This window comes from Lemur catta, chromosome 2 (assembly GCF_020740605.2).
Source record: "Lemur catta isolate mLemCat1 chromosome 2, mLemCat1.pri, whole genome shotgun sequence".
NCBI lineage: Eukaryota > Metazoa > Chordata > Mammalia > Primates > Lemuridae > Lemur > Lemur catta.
The window spans coordinates 1,811,387-1,832,496 of record NC_059129.1 but is presented as its reverse complement, the minus strand read 5'-3'; the positions used below and the strand labels follow the sequence as shown (position 1 = coordinate 1,832,496).

At 56.3% G+C, this 21,110-nt stretch overlaps 1 protein-coding gene across 4 annotated transcripts in view; it reads left to right on the top strand.

Annotated features, from left to right (window-relative positions):
• Positions 1 to 21,110, top strand: part of ABCA3 (ATP binding cassette subfamily A member 3) — a 39,151-nt gene that overhangs the window by 9,072 nt on the left and 8,969 nt on the right. For all 4 annotated transcript variants that reach the window (XM_045541204.1, XM_045541203.1, XM_045541202.1 and 1 more), the window contains 17 exons: positions 755 to 882; positions 1,621 to 1,786; positions 5,121 to 5,380; positions 5,991 to 6,107; positions 6,336 to 6,456; positions 8,087 to 8,260; positions 9,719 to 9,900; positions 11,749 to 11,892; positions 12,395 to 12,524; positions 13,171 to 13,325; positions 13,566 to 13,721; positions 13,901 to 14,111; positions 15,405 to 15,555; positions 16,822 to 16,920; positions 17,871 to 18,057; positions 18,827 to 19,130; positions 19,871 to 20,144. In XM_045541204.1, coding sequence (XP_045397160.1) covers positions 755 to 882; positions 1,621 to 1,786; positions 5,121 to 5,380; positions 5,991 to 6,107; positions 6,336 to 6,456; positions 8,087 to 8,260; positions 9,719 to 9,900; positions 11,749 to 11,892; positions 12,395 to 12,524; positions 13,171 to 13,325; positions 13,566 to 13,721; positions 13,901 to 14,111; positions 15,405 to 15,555; positions 16,822 to 16,920; positions 17,871 to 18,057; positions 18,827 to 19,130; positions 19,871 to 20,144 — 2,959 coding nt within the window. The remainder of the gene's footprint in view (positions 1 to 754; positions 883 to 1,620; positions 1,787 to 5,120; positions 5,381 to 5,990; positions 6,108 to 6,335; positions 6,457 to 8,086; positions 8,261 to 9,718; positions 9,901 to 11,748; positions 11,893 to 12,394; positions 12,525 to 13,170; positions 13,326 to 13,565; positions 13,722 to 13,900; positions 14,112 to 15,404; positions 15,556 to 16,821; positions 16,921 to 17,870; positions 18,058 to 18,826; positions 19,131 to 19,870; positions 20,145 to 21,110) is intronic.

Sequence of the window (21,110 nt, the reverse complement as noted above, 5' to 3'; positions counted from 1 at the left end):
TAGAACCTTGTCTGATGATTGACAGTGGGCGTAGGAATTCACAGGGAAAACTGGGTGGACCCGGGCCAAGGGAAGCTCTTCAGTTACAAGAGCAACGCACGGTTTGAGTGTGTGGCACAGAGAACCCTTGGTTTGGGGAGGGCAGCTCAAAAAAGGCCATGAGAAAGCCTGCCGAGGGAAACTCCCAGTAAATGTGCACTGGACATCTCTCTAGTTGCTTTCAGGATAAAAAATATTGTTCCCTTTTTTCCTCTTCATTTTGGTATATCCTCCTGTGCCTTGTTTAAGTCAATGTAGCAAACACTTAGAGGATGTTCCTTGGTCCCTAAGTGATCATCGTAAAACCCTCTGTGTAAAATGGGGTCTAGGTAATAGAGAAATCATTTGAGAAACTATAAGTTAGTGTCCAGTCCGATTCTTAAAACACACCATTATGGTTACAAGACAGAGAAGCTGCCCTGGCCGTAGGCCAGGGTGGGCTGTGGGTCTGTGTGGCTCAGCCTAGGTGCCCGCCCGGCCCAGAACTTCCAGCTCCGGTCAGAAATTGTGGTGAGAGCGCCGGCCGCCCTGGGCCCGGCTCAGACTGAGCCGTTCTGCCCATCCTTCTGGCAGACTGTCTCTCTGGCAAAGACAAAAGCCACCTCGAGTCTTAGGGAAGGTTTACAGAGCCCTAGAGAACCTGGTGAGTCTGCCATCTGATCTTTCAAGTACAAGGGACAGTGGGTGACTCTCAGGCCCCGTGCTCTCTCCACAGTTCGTGGCTTTCCCTCCGAGAAGGACTTTGAGGACTACATTAGGTACGATAACCACTCTTCCAATGTGCTGGCCGCCGTGGTGTTCGAGCACACCTTCAACCACAGCAGGGACCCCCTGCCGCTGGCGGTGAGACTCGCTCTGGGCCCCTGTTGCTGTGCTGAGTGGTCACAGCCCGTCAGCAGGCTCGGCTCCCCCGCGGGACTAACTCAGCCTGTAAAAGCAACCACTTTTCCTTAAAGCTCTGCCTGCCTGGGAGTAAATACCAGGCTCTCCTCTGGGTCCGTTATCACCATCCTGATGCCCACGGGAGGGGCCCTGGTGATGTTTTAACCCATCCGTGCAGAGCAGTTTGGAAAACGCACCCGCCTGCGCACGGTGGCTCCAGGCCTTTTTGCTTACACAGTTTATAAACGGCGTTGCTGGTTTCTAGGCCTCTGTGGATAGTCACATAGCGTAGATAGGAAAGTAGCAGAGATGTGGAAATTAAATATTGTCTGACAGGGAAAAAAGGGGAGAAAAGGAGGAGGTTTTTGGTGGCCTGACAACATTAAGCCTGAGAAGCCATCAAGCCCATCCTGCACTGCGTTGGTGGATCCCGAGCAGCCGGCGCCTCCCACGTGGAGCTCCTGCTGGTGGTTGGCAAGAGAGGAGTAGCCAGGAACCCCCCAAAGCTGCCCCCAGGGAGCTCCCGGCTCCCACTGGGGCAGGACCCTCACTTGGACATCCCGAGGCCCCTTGGAGACTTCGGGGGTGGGGGTGGTGAGTTCTCCGCGGCCGTGGGAGTCCCGAGTGCTCATTCGGCTCCGCCACGGGCCTCCCCGTCTGGATCCCTCCAGACGGCTGGTTTTCTCTGTGTTTCCACAGGTGAAATATCACCTACGGTTCAGTTACACACGGAGAAACTACATGTGGACCCAGACGGGCTCCTTCTTCCTGAAGGAGACAGAAGGCTGGCACACCACGTCCCTTTTCCCACTTTTCCCAAACCCTGGACCGAGGGAACCAACGAACCCTGATGGCGGAGAGCCTGGTGAGAAGCACTTTCAGGCCACGTTGCCAGCCCTGGCTGCCAACTCACGACACGGGGGCACCCACCTTGCTTTTCTCTGCAGAAATAACTTTTTAGGAACATTTAATCTCCTTGTTTGTAGGAAATGGAAGAAAACAGCCGGTAAAACTAGCTTCTGAAAGTCTAAATTAATCCTTGAAAAATAGTAGTGGCCTCTCCCTGTGTCCCAGAAGACACGTGCTCTTGAATGAAGCACTCGTATTTCGGTGTTTAAGAGGCTTCCGTTTGAATCTTCTGGGCTTGGTTTACATTTTCTTCCTGTCCCTGACCTTCTTTATGCACAGTTTTATAAGTTTTTTAAGCTCTGTGGTCCTTACGTACTCCATCCACGGTTTGAATGAACCAGTGTGACTTTCCTGGGATCGGATCTTGGTTACTCTGCGGCCCCGGGCGTGGGCGGGACTTTGGCAGGCAGTTGGTGTCTGTGCCTCCTCTGAAGTGTGGACATGTCTGGGGATCAAGCGAGGGATAGCCCAGAAGTGACTGGGACCCAGGACTGGACTTACTCCTCAGGTCGAGACCCAGCAGCAGGTTCTGGGGGGAAGTCCAGGGTGTCCCGGAGAACACAGCTTTCCGCAGGTCTGGCAGGAGACAGGGCTCTTCAGAGGGTTCGATGAAAGTCACACAGGATCATCCCTCCCAGGAGCACGACTCTGAGACCACGAGGACCAGGCAGGCAGGAGGCCACGTGTGGGCAGCTGGCATTTAGAGATGTTTGTCTGTGGCCGCCAGGCTGCTCTGGAAGAACTGAGATGAGCAAGGCCCAGGGTGTGGTGTGAGAGCCCAGGGTGAGGCCCTGGACAGGTCGCCTGACCCGGGGCTCAGGAGAGGCTGAACCTGGCCGTGGCATGGGCTGCCTGTGGCCAGGGCACAGACCCAGGGCTGGGCTGGAGCCCTCAGCTCCTTCCTGTGTGTTGGTGACAATTTCCTAAGCTTGGAAGCAATAGGAAAAAAACCTCAAAGGAAAGACCAACAGATTTTAGCAGGTACAAACTCAGAATTTGCCAAGAAATGAAAAGGGCTGATACCGATTTTAAAGCAAATAGGAGACTGGAGAGAACCTCTGTGGCAGATGACAAAGGACAAATGTCTTCTGTTATAAAAGGACACATGGAAGTGGGCTAAAAAAACAGGAAAGAGAGACAGGTGGAAAGGGGGAGGGGCTGGCACAGAGCTGGCTCCAGTATGTTCTAGTCCCCTTTTTGTCCCCAGCCACCCCCAGCTGTCCATGCCTTAGACCCACTAACCCTCCGGTGAGAATGAAGCCCCAGAATAGCCTGGAAGAGAAGATCCACATGCGTAAAGACGTCCACCGTAGCTTTATTTATGATCATAAAACCTTCAGCACCTGGGAAATGTTTGATTACATATGATTGGGGGCTTCACGCCTCGGGATGTCGAACAGCCACAAGGTTACGAGGATGAGACTACACAGCAGCGTGGAATGTCTCCCAAGAGAACAGCTCGTGAGCAGTAGCAGAAGGGTCTCTGGGGGTGCCAGGGGGATGTTGTGTAAAGATGCTGACCCTGAAGCCAAAGCACCCGAGGTCCCCAGCTCAGTGCTCCAGCCCTCAGTGTCTTCACCAGGCCAGCAGGGTGTTGCCACCTGCTCTGCAGGCTCGTTGTGAAGCTGTCCTTGGCACACAACATATGGCACTAATTGAGCACCTACTTCTCTTGCAATCATAGGAATACCTAACCAGAGGGAGGTGGTAGAGACGTACGCACAGGAACCCCTGCGCGAGGATGTGGTCGGCATGTTGTGTTTCTCTTTTCTAGGGGCTGGAACCCAGGCAGGGGACGGTTGGGTGTTAGAGGACGTTGGATGTTCTCACTGTCAGTGTGCTTCGTAGGGGAGGGCACCCACGCCACCCACGCCCGCAGCGGTGCTCGCTCTCTGTCCCTGGGGCTCAGCCTCGGGGCCTTGGGCTGCCTTTTTCTCCCCAGAGCTAAGCCCACTCCTTCCCTGGGCTCAGTTTCTCCCAGGCCTCATGCTCCTGGGAACGCTGTGTCCCCTGCTGTCACTCCCCCCAGGGCCTTTTCCCTTTGAGAATTTTATTACAGAACACTTTGGGAGTCAAGAAGAGCAAACAGAGAAATTACAAAGCACACAAAAGTTCTTATCGTGACGGCCCGTGCTGCCAGCTTGCTTTTGAGATGGTGGCTAGTGGACGCAACTGGCTGAGGTTGATGGGATGGCAGCCCCCACCCAGAGTGGTCCACAGCCCAATCCTCGGGACCTGGGAGTGTGTCAGGGGCCGTGGCTGTCGGGAATTAGGGTTGCTAATCAGCTGACCTTAGGATAGCAAAGTGCTTACCCATTATCCCTGGGGGCCCAGTGGCATCACAGGAGTCCTTAAAAGTAGACAAGCGAAGCAGCAGACAGAGGCAGAGAAAGCTGAGACAAGGAGGGTCTGAAGGGTCTGTGTCGCTGGCTTTGAGGGTGGAGGGAGGGGCCGTGAGCCACAGGATGCCGATGGCCTCTACAAACCGAAAATGCCAGGAGGGAGCGTGGCCCTGCTGACACCTTGATTTTAGGTCCGGGAGACCTGTGCTGCCAGGACTGTGGGACAGTGATTTCCATTGTCTGAAGCCACTAAGTTTGTGGTGATTTGTGATTTGCTAAAGCAGCAACAGGAAACACACACGCTCACCAAACCCTTCTCTTCTAACTCCGTCTCTGGCAAAGCGCATCAGCCTTTCTGGTCTCAGCGGCCTCCTTCCTGAAGTCATGTGGGGTGCGTGGACCATTTGCTTCTTCCCCTCTGCGAGCCCAGACTGCGGGCGACTCTCAGACCAGGGCCCGCACGAGATGTGGGGAAACTGCGCTCTTACTCTCAGACCTTCGTTGCCGACCCTGCTTTCCTAACCTAACCCAACCCTTTTGAAATATTCTTCCCTAGCGCATTTTTGGCCTCACTTTTGTTTATTTGCTTAGAGCCCCATCAAACTCACTTGGGGCCTAGGGGGTCTTTCCAGCGAAGTCGACTTTTACAAGAGATTTGTGTGTGTGTGTGTTGTGTTAGTTACAAAGTGGAAGTGACAATAACGTCACTCTTCTCCTTTGCTATGGGCATGTGGTGTGTTTTCTCCCTCCTCCCAGGGGACGGACCACTGAGCAGTATGAGACACTTCGGCGGCTGCAGGGGCATTAGGTGCCGTCACGCCATTGCCCCCTGCGCCCCTCGCTCTGCAGACCTCGGGGACACCCTGGCACAGTCCAGTGCACGCGGCTCTCTGCTTTCAGCAAGCAGCGCCGTGACGTGGCTGGGCTGTCCTCTGCTTCCACACGCAGGGTACATCCGAGAAGGCTTCTTGGCCGTGCAGCACGCCGTGGACAAAGCCATCATGCAGTACCACGCAGACACCGCCACACACCAGCTGTTCCAGAAGCTCACAGTGATCGCGAAGAGGTTCCCGTACCCGCCGTTCATCTCAGACCCCTTCCTGGCCGCCATCCAGTACCAGCTCCCGCTGCTTCTCATGCTCAGCTTCACCTACACCTCGCTCACCATCACGCGGGCCGTCGTGCAGGAGAAAGAGAGGAAACTGAAGGTAACCCGGTTGGCTCTCAGTGATTGCTGGAGCTTTTAAATTGCTGCAGACGAGAGGCTTGGAAAACCAACAGGAGTGTCATGATCTGCTTGGGGGCCTTAACTACCTTTAATAACACAGTGCAACATTGAGGTAGTTAGCAGTGAGCCGTGAAATTGTCTACAGAAAGTGTGTGTGCACACATACTCGTTTACAGACACACAGGTAAAAGAAGTAGGGCAAAATGTGAGATGATTATTGGATCTAAGTGGCGGGAATGTGAGCGATTGTGGCACTTGCCTTTCCCTGTTCTGGACATTGGAACTGGCGCATGAGGAAGGGAATGGTACAAGACGGCAGGATTCCCTGCACCACGAGGCTGAGCGATGTCGAGCCAGGGCCTCTGCCGTCCAGCCTAGTGTGCGTTGTGCCGTCCCAGCCTCTGGTCTACAGCACAGTATCCATCGTGCCCCCTCAGTCCGCAGACGTACAGCACACGCACACACACGGATGTGCACATGCATGCAGACATGCACACAGACGTGCACACACGGACACACGCTGCACAAAGGCCCTGAGGAGAGGCGGGGGAGCACACACCCCCTCAGGCCTGACAGCCCCTCCTCCCCAGGAGTACATGCGCATGATGGGGCTCAGCAGCTGGCTGCACTGGAGCGCTTGGTTCCTCCTCTTCTTCCTCTTCCTCCTGGTCGCTGTCTCCTTCATGACTCTGCTCCTCTGCGTCAAGGTGAGCATGGCCTGACGAGAGGGGCGGGAGAGTCAGGCGGCGCTGGCACCGCCACGGATGCCCAAGACTCATGCTCGGGGGGTGCTTTGGAAAGAATGTCAGGGTCACCAACTGCGGGTGTGTCGGGGGAGGGGCTTCCCCTGGGGGAGGAAGAGCCCCCTCCGCCCTCAGCAGTGCCCCTCCCTCCCAGCCCGCACGCCCCCCGACTCCCGAGCGCGTCTTGTGCAGGTGAAGAAGGACGTGGCGGTGCTGGCGAGCAGCGACCCCTCGCTGGTGCTGGCCTTCCTGGTGTGCTTTGCCGTGGCCTCCATCTCCTTCAGCTTCATGGTCAGCACCTTCTTCAGTAAAGGTGAGTCGTCAGCTGCCCTGGGGCCGGAGGGCCGTGGGGGTGAGCTGCCCTGGGGAGGCCGGGCGGTTGCTGGGATGTGTGAAGTTAAGGCGTCAGTGGCTTCCTAGCTGGTCTCCCTGTATCCGCCCTCGGCCTCCTTTTGTTCTCAGTGTAGCCAAGTGCAGTCCTCTTAAGGTGTAAATCAGACCTTGTCACACTTCTGCTCAGAACCCTCCTGTGACAGTCTGTCTCACATGGAAGGAAAGACGATGCGCCTGCCGTGGCCCGCAAGACCCTACCCAGGCAGGGCTCCCCGCTGCCTGTGTCTGTGGCTGCTCTCCCCATTTGCACCGTCCCTGTCACTTTCCCTCCTGGGGCTTTTGTACCTGACTAAGTTAGAGGTCCCCAAGGCATAGTCTGCAGACTCCTGGGGATCCTCAAGGATTTAGGGGGTTCACAAAATGAAAACAGTTTTATAACAATGCCAAGATGATGTTTGCCTTTTCCACCTTGTTGACATTGGTGGTGTTGGTGTGAAAGCAACAGTGGGCAAAACTGCCAGGCCCCAAATGTCTGTACTGGCCGTTACAGTACCCAAGCGTGCCTCTGTGTGAAGCCCAGTTTTCTTCATATACTTCAACCACAACGACATAATACGACAGAGTAAGTCCAGGGGCAGATACGAGAATCCAGCTGCAACCTATCAAGTCAGGCATCATAGAAGTTTGCAGAAATGTAAAACGTTGCCCCTGATTTCAAGGACAGAGGGCAGATGGGGGATACTATATTTAGTATAAGTGGGAAAAAATGAAAAAAATAACACTGCCACTCTTCTCACTAAATTGTGGAAAATGTGATTTGTCATAAAAATATTTATGTTAACTTGTAGCAGGCTTATTGTTATTCTTAAATTTTTTCGCTACTAATTTCTCATAGAGTAAATAGGGACATACACAACCCACATAAGGAAAAGCCCGTAAGGGCGGAAAAGGGTCTTAAGACCAAAGCGTTTCTGCACCGCCGGCGAGGGCTGCAACCACGGTGTCCCCACTATACCTCCATGACTCGGCCGGTCGCCTCTTTTGGGTCTTCCTCCCCTGTCACCTTTTCCTCCAGGCGCCCCGGCCTCCAGGCGTCTTCCCTGCCCCGCGCGTGTCCCCATCGAGCGAGTGCACTCCACACTCCTTGCTCTGTGCTGTCTCCCCACTAGCCTCTGGGCTCCGGGGGTAGGGGCTTTCTGTTTTGGGCTTGGCAGTCTCCCTAGGGCCTGCAGCAGTACGCAGCTCAGAGTAGGTGTTCAATGAGTACTGAATGAATGAATGAACCAATGAGAGAGATTGGGCAGACCAGGTGAGTCCCAGGGCTTCGGTATTAGTCATGACAGGGAGGCGGCTGGATGGGCTGGAGATGTGGGGGGGGCGGTCCCAGGATGGGGGCAACATGTGTGGCCCCAGGCAGGGGACCATCTCCAGGGAGCCAGCACGCCAGAAAGAGAAGAGGCTACGGGCAAGCCTGGGGGCCTCCCAGTGCCTGTGTGGATAGCAGGTGCAAGAGTGGGATGACTTGGTCCCTGGAGAGGGTCCCTGGTAGGGTGGGCCCTTGACCCCGCTAGCACACCCACAGTGACAGCCCCCCTCTCCTCTCCCCTCAGCCAACATGGCGGCGGCCGTGGGGGGCTTCCTCTACTTCCTCACGTATATCCCCTACTTCTTCGTTGCTCCTCGATACAACTGGATGACTCTAAACCAGAAGCTCTGCTCCTGTCTCCTGTCCAACGTTGCCATGGCAATGGGAGCCCAGCTCATAGGAAAATTTGAAGCAAAAGGTGAGTGTTCTCCCTCTCACTAGCGGCCCTCCGTCTAACCCGGAACACCCTCACAGTTAGACCCCGACAAAGGACAGACCCCCGCGCCAGCTGAGCCAGCGGGTCATCAGCAGACAGGCCCTGGGTGTGCAGTGGGTGCCGGGCACAGCCTGGGGGACAGGAGACATGACAGGACTGACAGGGCACCTGCCACACCTGCATCGGTCCAATGACGAATTTAACTCAGTGACTTCGGAGTGTCATCCAGCTTTGTGGTAAGAATTGTTACCTGAGAGCTCTGCGAGTCCGTGGGGTCTGAGGACTTTTGATGAACCCCCAGCTCTTGGTAAAGGGCAGATTAGTGTCTCCCCTGTCACTCCCCCAATTCCTCCCACAGGGGTCACTGAGGCAGCAGGGAGGCCTGAGAGAGAAACATGATCAACCAGGGAGTTTTTTCCTGATTTCTGTGACTTCTTCGGATTTTTAAAACATCATGGGGGTCAAATAAAACACTTCTTTGGGCTGACTTTGGCCTCGTAGACCCTGAGCGGCTGACCTGAGCACTCCCGTCGGGCCCAGCTCCACCGCTGTCAAGTTGAGATTCAGTCCCCGCACACGCTGTGGGGACACGTTCATGTGACAGCACCGCGGGGCTTCTGGTGCTTGTAGTTTTTAGAGTTACGGGTCTGCGGAAGGGGGTCATGGAGCAGCCACAGGCGGGTTTGGGTTGCTTTACCATGATTGGAACTTCTTCCTTCAGTTGGCAGCTGTCTTCTCACACTTTAGCTTTTACATGCCTGGGTTTCTGTGTTTAGTAGCGTGTTGAAAAAAATGTAGGCTCTGTAAATGAGCATTCCCTTCCAGGGTTCAAAGGCTTTTTAAAAAGCCACGAGCAAGGAGGAATCTGACTGTGTGGCACCGCCATTTTCCCCCCAAAGTTCTATAGTGAATTTTCTTAAAAGAGACGAATCTCTAGTCATTGGAAGTGAAGATTCACCAGGACTGGACAGTGGTTGTTTCCATCAGGGGCCCGTGGGCCAACAGAGACCCCCAGGCATGGCAGGGACTGTGCCATTGACAAACCCAAGAGAAGACACAAAGCCTTGAGCTTCAGTAGAGCTTTCTGAGTGACTGAAACATTTCCCTTTTAAGGAAAGACTTAACATTAAGTGCACATTGGTCCTCATCAGCCTTACCCAAATCACGTGTGTGTGTGTGTGTGTGTGTGTGTGTGTGTATGTGTATGTGTAAGTATGTTGAAAATTCAATGCAAGCCCAGCCAGTCAGTGAGCTTTGCTGGTTCTGTAACTTACTGATTTTGGAGCTTGTTGTTGTCTTAAAGACCTGAAGAAAGTGATCAGATTGTTACAAATCCAGGAGGGCAGAGTCACACTGACCTAGCAGTGACCACGGGGAGTCGGGCTCCCTCGGCCCTCCCAGCCTGCCTGGTCTCAGGCCACTTTGCTGGTGTGTCCCCAGGCACGGGCATCCAGTGGCGAGACCTCCTGAGCCCTGTCAGCGTGGACGATGACTTCTGCTTCGGGCAGGTGCTGGGGATGCTGCTGCTGGACTCTGTGCTCTACGGCGTGGCCACCTGGTACGTGGAGGCCGTCTTCCCAGGGCAGTTCGGCATGCCCCAGCCCTGGTACTTCTGTGTCCTGGTGAGTTGTGACGCCCCTGCTCCTCAGGGTGGCCACTCCATGCTGCCCAGTTGCCCCCCCAGCCCTCACTTCCTCTCTCATAAAAAAATCTTACTGGGTTTTCTGCCTGCAAAATAAACACGGCTTCTTATAAGAATGATTGCAGTGCTGGAACATGCAGCGGGGTCCCACCGCCAGACGAGCACCGCCGACACTCTGGCATGTACTTCAGGTTCTTCTAGGCATTTGCTACCATACAGCACACACACGTGTGTATAGCATATCTACATTTGTTTCATAAACATGAGATCGTGTTGTAAAATATGCTTGAAACTTGCTTTTTTGGGTTGGGTTTTTTTTTTTTTTTTTTTTTTTGGTTTTTTGTTTGTTTATTTGTTTGGAGATGAGCCTCACTCTGTCACCTGGGCTAGAGTGCAGTGGCATGGTCATAGCTCACTGCAACCTCAAATTCCTAGTCTGAAGTGATCCTCCTGCCTCAGCCTCCTGAGCAGCTGGGACTACAGGTGCACACCACCATGCCCGGCTAATTTTTCTATTTTTTGTAGAGACAGGGGTCTCAGTCTTGCTTAGGCTGGTCTCGAACTCCTGAGCTCAAGCGATCCTCCTGCCTCAGCCTCCCAGAGTGCTAGGGTGATGGGTATGAGCCACTGTGCCCAGCTGAAACTTGGTTTTTTTAAAACCTAACAGTACATCTTAGATATCTTAAATACATAAAGGTGTATGTCTATTTATAAATGTAGTTTTAGATTTTTATCTAAACCTATTGACAAATTTTGTTTTATTTATTTATAAATGTATTTGTATCTAAATATTACCTTTTTAAGAATCAACTTCACTTACAATGACTACACAGTATTCTATCACATGGAGGCACCACCATGTACCTAACTAATTTCCTCTTGATGGTTAGTGACACTTTTTTGTTCTTAGATTCAACAAATATTTATTAAGTGTCCCCTGCTGTATTTCACTAAATCCAAGATGACGTTGATTATTAGAGGCAGTAGATTTTGTCTATCACTAAGAAAGAAAATGCCACAGCTACACTGTGGCATCTCATAATGTAAGATGCCTTCTGATTCTAAACCCACTTTAAATATAAGAAATATGTCCTTAAAACCAATGAAATATGGTACGTGCCGGACGCTGTTCCAGGCTCTGGAATACCCTGGGATAGATCTGTGGGCGGAACAAGTGCCCACACGGGGCTTCCCCTGGCGCCGATTCTTGCAGGGCTGTTGTTCCCACCTTCCTGCTGCTCTGCCGACACCACTGTGTTCCTTGTGTGGTCTCGGTGTGCGCCAGGCTGCGGGCTGCGCTGTGTTTTTGCCCCATGCACCCCACAGAGAGGGCGGGAAGAGACTTCCTCATGGAGGGAGGAGGCCCTGTCTTCTCTTGCCCCGTCATAAGCTCCAGTGTGGCTTGAGCAGGGAAACAGGTGACGTAGAGACCAGCCTCCTGTCCATCTTGGCCCCAGTGGCACTCTGGCCTGCAGCGTTCGGTGGCCTCTCTCTGGAAGGCAGCTGTACCACCACCGTACCACCAGTGCGGCAGCCTCTCTCTATTAAAATAATTCCATAATCGACAAACTCCTTTTCCTCGCTGTCATAGCTGAGTTGATGTTGACAGCAGGCCTGAGAGTTACCGTTATGCCCTTTCACCAGATTAGGAAACGGAGGCTTAGACCTTCCCCAGGGGTAAAAGGAGCTGGGAGCTGCGCCGGGGTTCACACTGAGTGGCGTCTTCCCGGCGGCAGCGTGCCTCGGAGCATGCGTGCATCTGGTGCGATGGCTGTTGCTTTGCTTCTCGCAGATAGAATGACTGACACCTGTCTGCCTTCCACCCCAGCCCTCGTATTGGTTCGGGACCCCAAGGACGGTCGTAGGGAAAGAGGAAGAAGACAGTGACCCTGAGAAAGTGCTTGGGACGGAGTACTTTGAAGCTGAGCCAGAGAACCTGGTGGCCGGGATCAAGATCAAACATCTGTCCAAGGTGCCACCTCCCTGTGGGGACGAGTGTCTGAGGTGCCACCTCCCTGCAAGGACAGGGTAGGGCCAGGGCTGGCCTTGCCGCCGGCAGGTGCTCCCTGGAGCCTCCTGAGCATCTGGTGAAGGAGGGCAGGGCACACTTGGCCGTGTGTGGCCAGGGCTCGGTGTCTGTGTCCCCGGTGCCCCGCACGGAGCCAGGGTCGTGTGGAGCTCAGCAGACGTGCTGTCCCGGCTTCGCCTCCTGTAGCTTCTTGAGAAATGTACGTGGCTGTGCTAAGGCCACGCCTCGGCCTCACGGGCCTTGTGATCCTCCAGAGACACTAAGGGTGTCATGGGACATGTCAGGGTGGGGGGAGACTGGAGGGGAGCAGCAGGGAGCTCCCTCTGCCCAAATGTCACTCCTCTCGCGTGTCCATAGGCAGCACTGGGCCGGGTCTCCTGCGATGGCCGGGCAGGCAATCAGGAAGCCCAAGGACATCCAGGGCAGCCCTCTGCCTTTCCTGCAGGTGTTCAGAGTGGGGAATAAGGACAAGGCGGCTGTCCGGGACCTGAACCTGAACCTGTACGAGGGGCAGATAACTGTCCTGCTGGGCCACAACGGTGCTGGGAAGACCACCACCCTGTCCATGCTCACAGGTGAGGGCAGGGCAGCTCCATGCCCACCTGCAGCTGGCAGCCCCCCAGCACCAGTTCAAGGAGTGAGATGCCCTTACCCCCGGCAGGGCCTCAGCCCCAGGGCCCCACGCAGGCAGCCCTTGAGCAACCCCTGCTCTCCTCACTGCCTCGTCCGTGAGTGCCCAAGCTTGGCGGGATCAGTAGAAACAAATGAGGCCGACTCTCCGGCCACACAGGGCAGGTGCGGCAGTGTTGAGTCTGTTGTCCCAACCCTGCACTCCTGGGGCATCACACCGACTCTGGTGTTGTACTTTGTCTCCCCTGAGCACAGGGACATCTGGCAGTAGCACAGGCTGGGACCTGGGGCGGGAGCTTTGGGAGTGCCAGTGACTCATATGTGCAAGCGTGTGCATGTGTTTCTCATCCCTGACGAGCTTGTGCATCCTGGCAGCAGGGCCATCCCGTCCCTCTTCTGTCTCCCGCTGGCCCAACTCAGGCCCAGCACGGCCCACTGTGGTGGGGAGCAGGGATCCTGGGACTTCCTCCCTCATGGGCAGGCTCCTGGGTGAAACAGGAACCGTGGTACTAAGGGGAGGGGGTCATTAACACTTCATGCTGATGAGTAAGATTTTCATCCTGAATTTGGGGGTCTCCTGCTCCGCCCCAGGTCTGTTTCCCCCTACCAGCGGACAGGCGTACATCAGTGGGTATGAAATTTCCCAAGACATGGTCCAGATCCGGAAGAGCTTGGGTCTGTGCCCCCAGCACGACGTCCTGTTTGACAACCTCACGGTCGCAGAACATCTTTACTTCTACGCTCAGGTGCGTCGGGGTGATGGGGACGTGCCAGTGGTGGCTGTTCCACTGACCCACTTGGGTTTCTGAGGCTGCCCAAGCCCCTGAATGCATTCTGAGGAGCCGTTCCTGGGAGCTGGGGGCAGAAACCAAAGCTCCGAGTCCAGCAGCACCATGGGAAGCTTCTCTGGGGCCGGGAGCTCACCGCTTGGGGTCGGCCTCCCGTCAGGAGCCCTGTCCCATCTCCCTGGTCCCCTGTTGTTCCAGCTGAAAGGCTTATCGCGCCAGAAGTGCCCTGAGGAAGTGAAGCAGATGCTGCACATCCTCAGTCTGGAGGACAAGTGGGACTCCCGGAGCCGGTTCCTGAGCGGGGGCATGAAGCGCAGGCTCTCCATCGGCATCGCCCTCATAGCAGGCTCCAAGGTACCCGGCTCAGCGGGGCCCAGAGGCAATGGGCTCTGGCTCCCGCTCGGCCTGGGCCGGCCGCTGGCCCTTTGACCACGGCCCGGGCACCTCAGCCCTGGACACCATGGACAGCCAGTCTGAGGTGGGCCTGGGACGTGGCTCTGCCGTCGTCACGAGGCTGTGCCTCTGCCCTCCAGGTGTTGATGCTGGACGAGCCCACCTCAGGCATGGATGCCGTCTCCAGGAGGGCCATCTGGGACCTTCTTCAGCAGCAGAAAAGTGACCGTACCATCCTGCTGACCACCCACTTCATGGACGAGGCCGACCTGCTGGGGGACCGCATCGCCATCATGGCCAAGGGGGAGCTGCAGTGCTGTGGGTCGTCACTGTTCCTCAAGCAGAAATATGGTGAGCGGAGGGGAGCGGGCGGCAGTCCAGCCTCCATCCCGCGATGGGGTCCGCGTCCCTGGCCCGCTGTGCTGAAGGAACTGCCCACCGTTGCCTTCACGAAGGACCCGAGCTCAGGCAGGGAGAGGCCTCCTCTGGACTCCTGCTCTGCTGCTGTGGGTGGGATGCAGCCCCCAGACGGAGAGGCCTGTGAGGGTGGAGAGGACAGTGTGGAGCAGAAAGTGCTGATTTGGTTAGGATTTGGTTTAGCCACGACCAAAAGAGCAGAGGCCGAGCCCCAGGGCTACCAGGAACGATGGTGCCTTTGCAGAGGCCAGGCACGCTGGCTGAGGTGGCTCCCAAGTGAGAGCAGCTCTGCTCTGTGAGTGCGCCTTCTCAGGGCCACCTGCTGGCCCCACCTGGTGCTGGCGTGCCTGCCCCGCCCACATTCCAGGGGAGGTGGAGCAAAGACACAGGAGTGCTCCTCCCCTTAGAACACCCTGGAGTGCAAGTCCCACTCTCCTGGTGTCCTGGGGCCAGCGTACACGGCCCCCGGGACTGGGTGGTGACCCAACATGGTCAGCAGCAGGCGAGGGAAGCCTGGAGGGGCAGCCTTCACCCTGGGTGGCCATGTGCCCAGCAAAAACACAGGGGCTCAGCACCAAGAAAGAGGGGAGAACAAGTCTTGGGGTGACAAGGTGTGGTCCCTGCCACGGCCTCTGGGTGTCTCACCTGCTGATTCCTGCCTGGCTGCCCAGGTGGCCAAGCCATGGCTCGTCCTGGGCCCAGTGTCCTTGTCTTACAAGTGGACATGGAAATGCCATTTCCCGCAAAGTGACATTGGGAAGGAGGTGAGGCAACGTGCCCGAAAGTGCTTTGCAGTGAAAGTGCTGTGCAGTGTGGCTGTGCCACTTGCACTCCAGTCCCGCAGATGGTCTCCCTCCCTGTGATCGTCACCTGATACCTGTCAGTATCGTCCCACAGTACAGAGACCCTCGAACACTGGGGTTATTATTGCGCTGCCCTCCTCCCCCGGCAGCTGCACAGCTAGGAGAAGACTCTGCCTTCGAGCAGGTGCCGCTGCCTGTGCTCAGCACCCCAAGGCCCCAACATCTCTCCCTAGCTAGGGAGTGACAGGCGAGGCCCTCGGGAGGGCGCTAAGGAGCTCTGAGATTCATCCATTCTGCTTCCCACCCTGGCCTTCCAGACCCTTTCCCGTGAGCCTGCCCAGCCTGAGCCCCAGAGACTCCAGTGTGGGCAGGAGGCGAAGTTGGGGAACAGCCCAAGGGGCTCACGCTCAGCCCCGTGTTCCAGGTGCAGGCTACCACATGACACTGGTGAAGGAGCCACACTGCAACCCCGAAGGCGTCTCCCAGCTGGTCTACCACCACGTGCCCAACGCCACGCTGGAAAGCAGTGCCGGGGCCGAGCTATCCTTTATTCTTCCCAAGGAGAGCACGCACAGGTACGCCTCCCACAGGGAGCACGCACAGGTGCAAATCCAAGAAGGTACCCCCATGGGCTCAATGCTCAGAGTCACCTTCCCTGCCCCTCCCTGGCTGGGTCAGTGGGTATCTCTCAGCCCTGGGCCCGGGGACAGCCACGGTGACTCTGTGTGGTTGGGTGCTGTGGGCCAGGCCTCCTGGCAAAGAAGAGCATAAGGGACCTGAATCAAAGGGGCACCCAGCACCCGCGTGCCATTCCCGCTCTCCCTCCTGACACCCAGTAGTCCTCGTGCAGCTGAGAATCTGTGGGTCTCGGTCAGAGAGCTCGAGTGTGGGCCCTGGCCTCCTCGCTGTCTCGTCCACGGGCAGAACCGTCTTTTGCTCGTTTATGGTTCAGTTTTGTATGTTAATATCAATCATTTTTGTTGTGACTTTCTCCAGTTTGATTCTGTGGGATTGTTTTTCTACACAGATTGTACATTTAATGCATCATATCCTCTCTCTTGTGATTTCTTCCATTACTGATATTCTAAGAAAGTGTTTTCCTATCCTGCAATCAAATAAATACTTGCCAGTTTCTTCCTTTTTTTTTTTTTTTTATTTTAGAGACAGGGTCTTCCTTTGTCACCCAGACTGGAATGCAGTAGCATCATCACAGCTCACTGCAGCCTCAAACTCCTGGGCTCAAGTGGTCCTCCTGCCTCAGCCTCCCGTGTACCTGGGACTACAGGTGCTACCACGCCTGGCTGATTTTCTAAAATTTTTTGTAGAGATGGAGTCTCACTATGTTCTCCAGGCTGGTCTCAAACTGCTGGGCTCAAGTGATCATTTCACCTCAGCCTCCCAAAATGCTGGGATTACAGGCATGAGCCACTGTGCCTGGCCGACTTGCCAGTTTCTTTTGTTTTTTGTTTTTTTTTTTGTAATTTCATGTATGTGTTTGCTCTCAAAGAACATCTAACAGGCCAAAGTGCTCACAAGATGTTCTGTGAGAAAGAAACCAGGTAGGGCAGGCGGTACATGGGAAATCTCAGTCCCCTCCTCTCAATTTTGCTGTGAACCTAAAAACTTCTCTACAAAACCAAAGTCTTTAAAAAAGAAAAGGAAAGGAAAAAACCAGGAAATGAAACCATATGAACCTAGCTTTTATTATTTTTTTAAGTGGCATTTCAAAGAGTTAACCTCCTGTGGCCCCTGTCCCATTCTACAGGGAGGTGATTATTTAGGAACAAATTATCTAGAAAGTCACTGAGAAGCAACTTGTCACTCTGGGTCATTTTTTTCAGGTTTGAAAGTCTTTTTGCGAAGCTGGAGAAGAAGCAGAAGGAGCTGGGCATTGCCAGCTTCGGGGCCTCTGTCACCACCATGGAGGAGGTCTTCCTTCGGTCAGTAGACCTGCGTCTCCGTCGGCCTAGGGCTCGGGCTGCGGAAGACTCTTTTAAAGTGCAGCGATAAAGCGGTCACCTTGGTTCTGAGCTGACGCGCCCGTGTGAAGGTGGAGGAGCAGCCTGGGTGGGCAGGGCAGTGGTGCTGGCAGAGCGCCCGTCAGATGTGACAGTTGCTAACGCTGGTGCACACAGGAAACTGCAGCCCGCACGGGAGCGTGGAACCGCCGCCCAGCACCAGGCGTCAGGGCAGCGTGGAGGCTTGCCCAGCTTTTCTTAGGTTTACGTCATCCTCGGGGGTACCTGTGTCTGTAACCAACATAGGAAATTTAGCAGCGTTTACAATCAGAGCATGACAGGGACGTGCCCCTGAAAGCGCCAACCCTGAGGGTCTCTGAAGCAGATCCGGTGGCTCATGGGCTCCAGCTCAACCCAGCACAGCCCAACACCAGGCACCTGCTGCGAGTCTTGCCAGCCCGCCCCTGCCGTCCCTCCACGCCTGTCCCTGGCCTGCGTATTCCAGGGTTATCCCCGCTGGTGCATGTCATCTGCCTTCCAGCCTCACCCTGCTAGCAAGCACCCCGACCTGCACCTTCCTGCCGTCGGGCTGGCTGTACCCTCCCCAGGGCCACCACTGTGCCCTGCCCACCTTCTGTCCCTCTCAAAAGCCCTGGTCATGAATGCTGACTGTCTGGACAGTTTCCCTGGGCAGGGGCCCCATCAGCTTGTCCCTCTGCCCTGGGCCTTGCTTGGCCGAGGACAGATGCTGCTCCGGAGATAACTGCTGATGAGTGAGTGAATGGATGAACAAGCAGAACAATTGCTGGGGTTGCTCTGCTTCAGCGCCTCTGGTAACAGCCCTCTCCCTGCCTCTCCCCGCGGCTGCTCGGGAGACAGCTTTGCCCCCAGCCCGGGAGCACAGTGTGTGAGTGGTGCCTGTGTCCGCACAGGGTTGGGAAGCTGGTGGACACCAGCATGGACATGCAGGCCATCCAGCTCCCTGCCCTGCAGTACCAGCACGAGAGGCGGGCGAGCGACTGGGCAGTGGACAGCAGCCTGTGCGGGGCCATGGACCCAACCGACGGCATCGGCGCCCTCATGGAGCAGGAGCGCGCCGCCGTCAAGCTCAACACGGGGGTGAGTGCTCCGGGCGGGCGGCATGGGAAGGTCGGTGGTGCCTGAGCCCCTCGTGTTAGCTGACGCAGAGAGCCCATGAGGACAGACACGGGCCTCGGGAGGGTCAGTGCATTGGGCACAGGGCAGGTTACAGCTCGTGGGTTGGCAGGGAGAAGGGAAACAGGAAGTGTTTTAATGGAGTGATAGAAATTTCTCAGCGTTCCAACTCAGGCACAGTACTTTATCAAGAGCTTGCCTTTTATCCAGCTCAGTGCTAACAAGGCTTAGCATACTAGTCCCATTTTACAGATGGGAAACTGAGGCCTGGGCCAAAGTGGAATGGCCAGCATATGACAGAGCGAGGGTCCAGTCCCTGGTCAGCCTGACCCCGAAGCCCAGGTGCTCCCTGCATTTAGCGGGCCGTGAGGGATGATGCTGGGAAATTGGGCCATCAGTCTGGGGAGCAGTGGGGAGGTTTGTCCGTCTGCTCACGCGTGAGCAGGGCCAGGGCCCTCCTGCACGGTGCGTCTCCACAGGGCAGGGGAAGGCAGGGGATCACGACTGGTCCCAAATGTCCTGCGACAGTCAAACAGTGTCTGCCCCACCTCCACGGCTGTGCAGAGCCCCCGTGGTTGGTGTGCAGACCCACGTTGGGACCTGCAGGGATGTGGACAGCCATGCTCTCTGTGTCAGTTACTGAGCTCCTCGCATGGCCCCTGCAAGAAGCCCCAGGAGGCTCTTAGTGTGGTCCCAAGCGATGCCAGCGTCACCTGAGTCCCCTCTGCCGCAGCTTGCCCTGCACTGCCAGCAGTTCTGGGCCATGTTCCTGAAGAAGGCCGCATACAGCTGGCGGGAGTGGAAGATGGTGGCGGCCCAGGTCCTGGTCCCAGTGACCTGTGTCACCCTGGCCCTCCTGGCCATCAACTACTCCTCTGAGATCTTCGACGACCCCATCCTGAAGCTGACCTTGGGCGCATATGGCAGAACCGTCGTGCCCTTCTCAATTTCTGGGACCTCCCGGCTGGATCAGCAGCTGTCGGAGCACTTGAAGGACATGCTGCAGGCGGAGGGGCAGGAGCCACGCGAGGTGCTGGGTAAGGGCGTCCCGGGTCAGGGCCCAGTGGGCAGCCAGAGTCGCCTCGTGCCTGTGGCACCGTTGGCTTCTGGGCTGGGTGGTTCCTGGCTGGGCACTGAAGGATGCTCACCAGCACCCCTGGCGCTGTCCATCGTGACAATCACACATGCACCCTGATGTTGCCAGATGCCCCCCGAGAGGCAGATCGTGCCACCGAGTCAGAGGACTTGCCCCAGGGAGGCTGCAGACTCGGGCACGTCACTAGGGCCACACCGTGTCCTGAAGCTGCCTCTGTCAGGACCATTCGTAAGCGAAGTGCAAGAGTTCAGTGGCCTTTCCTTTGTTTACTAGGCCGGTCACACTGTGCCTCCGTGTGACGTGGTGTTTTCCTCCAGCATCTTGACATGACTATCTCGAGCCTCTGACGGTCATAGCTGGATATTGCCCCAGGCTTAGAACAGGGACTGTGCTCTGGTTAGATGGAACGTGCTGGAAGGTTTTTTCACCTTACTTCTCCCTCCCACTCCCTGACCAGCAGCTTTGAGGCTTGGCACTCTGGACAAACTCTCAACAGAAACTGGGTTCTTCTTAGGAAGAGGCTGGCCGCACGGGCAGCTCGGGGCATGCGGCACGGTGCTGGGTGCCGCTGGACGGGCAGGCCCCCGTGCAGGCCAGAGTCCCTGCTGGGCCGTGCTGAGACAGCGGCGGCACCTCCATCTGCCATCTCCTGTGTCCCCTGACTCTGCCATTGCTCCCCAGGTGACCTGGAGGAGTTCCTGATTTTCAGGGCCTCGGTGGAAGGGGGCGGCTTTAACGAGCGGTGCCTTGTGGCGGTGTCCTTCAGAGATGTGGGAGAACGGACGGTCGTCACCGCCCTGTTCAACAACCAGGCATACCACTCCCCAGCCACCGCCCTGGCCATCGTGGACAACCTTCTCTTCAAGCTGCTGTGTGGCCCTCAGGCCTCCATCGTTGTCTCCAACTACCCACAGCCCCGGAGCGCCCTGCAGGCTGCCAAGGACCAGTTCAATGAGTATGTCGTTCACTGCCCGCCCTGCCCACCAGGCCCTCCCGAGGACCGGCCACCGTGGGCATTGCCGAGGGCTGTGGGCAGATAGAGCATCGTTCCCGCCCTCCCAAAGCTGCTGGGGACCCTGCCCCCTCCTCAGCCATCCCTACTTGCTCTTCCCTGTGACAGGTGCAGAGGCCTGTCCTGAGCCACATGGTCCTCACAGGGATGTCTGAGGGCTCGGAGGGCAGCTTTGCCTTCTCCTCCCAAACCCATGCCCACCCCTGCTGGTCACCATGCTCACCAGGACTGCCCTCTCTGGTGGGGCAGCCAGTGTGGCCGTGCCCCCCACAGCACCTGCTGTGTACGTAAGCCGGAAGAGGGAGGGGGAGGACAGCAGAACTCAGTGAGAATCAGTGTCCCTGTCCCTCAGTGGCCACACATTGGGAGCCTTATCATGCCATCGTGTGGGCAGGGCTGTCCCTCACCCCGGACACAGAGCTCTGGGACTCTGGGACCCACCCAGAGGAAGCCAAAGATTCCATTAATTTCGAAGCAGTCTCTACTGGAAAGCCATTTCATCTCCACCCCTTTCCAGGCTATGCCTGGGCCTTGTGACATCTGTGTCCCCTTCTGCTGGCTCCATCCCTGCCCCAGAGCAGAAAGTCAACGGCCTCATCTCTGGGCCTGTGGCAGACTGCAGGGCATCACATGGGGTGTGGGAGAGGCTTCCCCTTCGAGACCCTTGGGGGACTCACGAAGGAGCCAGAGCCCACAGGGGCCTCCAAACTGGGCAGGTGGTCAGCGGCCTGGTGGGCTCAGGACTGGGAGGTCGGGCTGAGAGGCTCAGGCTTTTTATGGTGACAGTGGACTGGGCAGAGGGATTTTTTGTTTTAACGGATACAATTCCCTCACCACACAATTTACCCGTTTATAGTCCACAATTTAACACCTGCTGATGTATTCACAGAGTTGTGGAACTATCGCCAC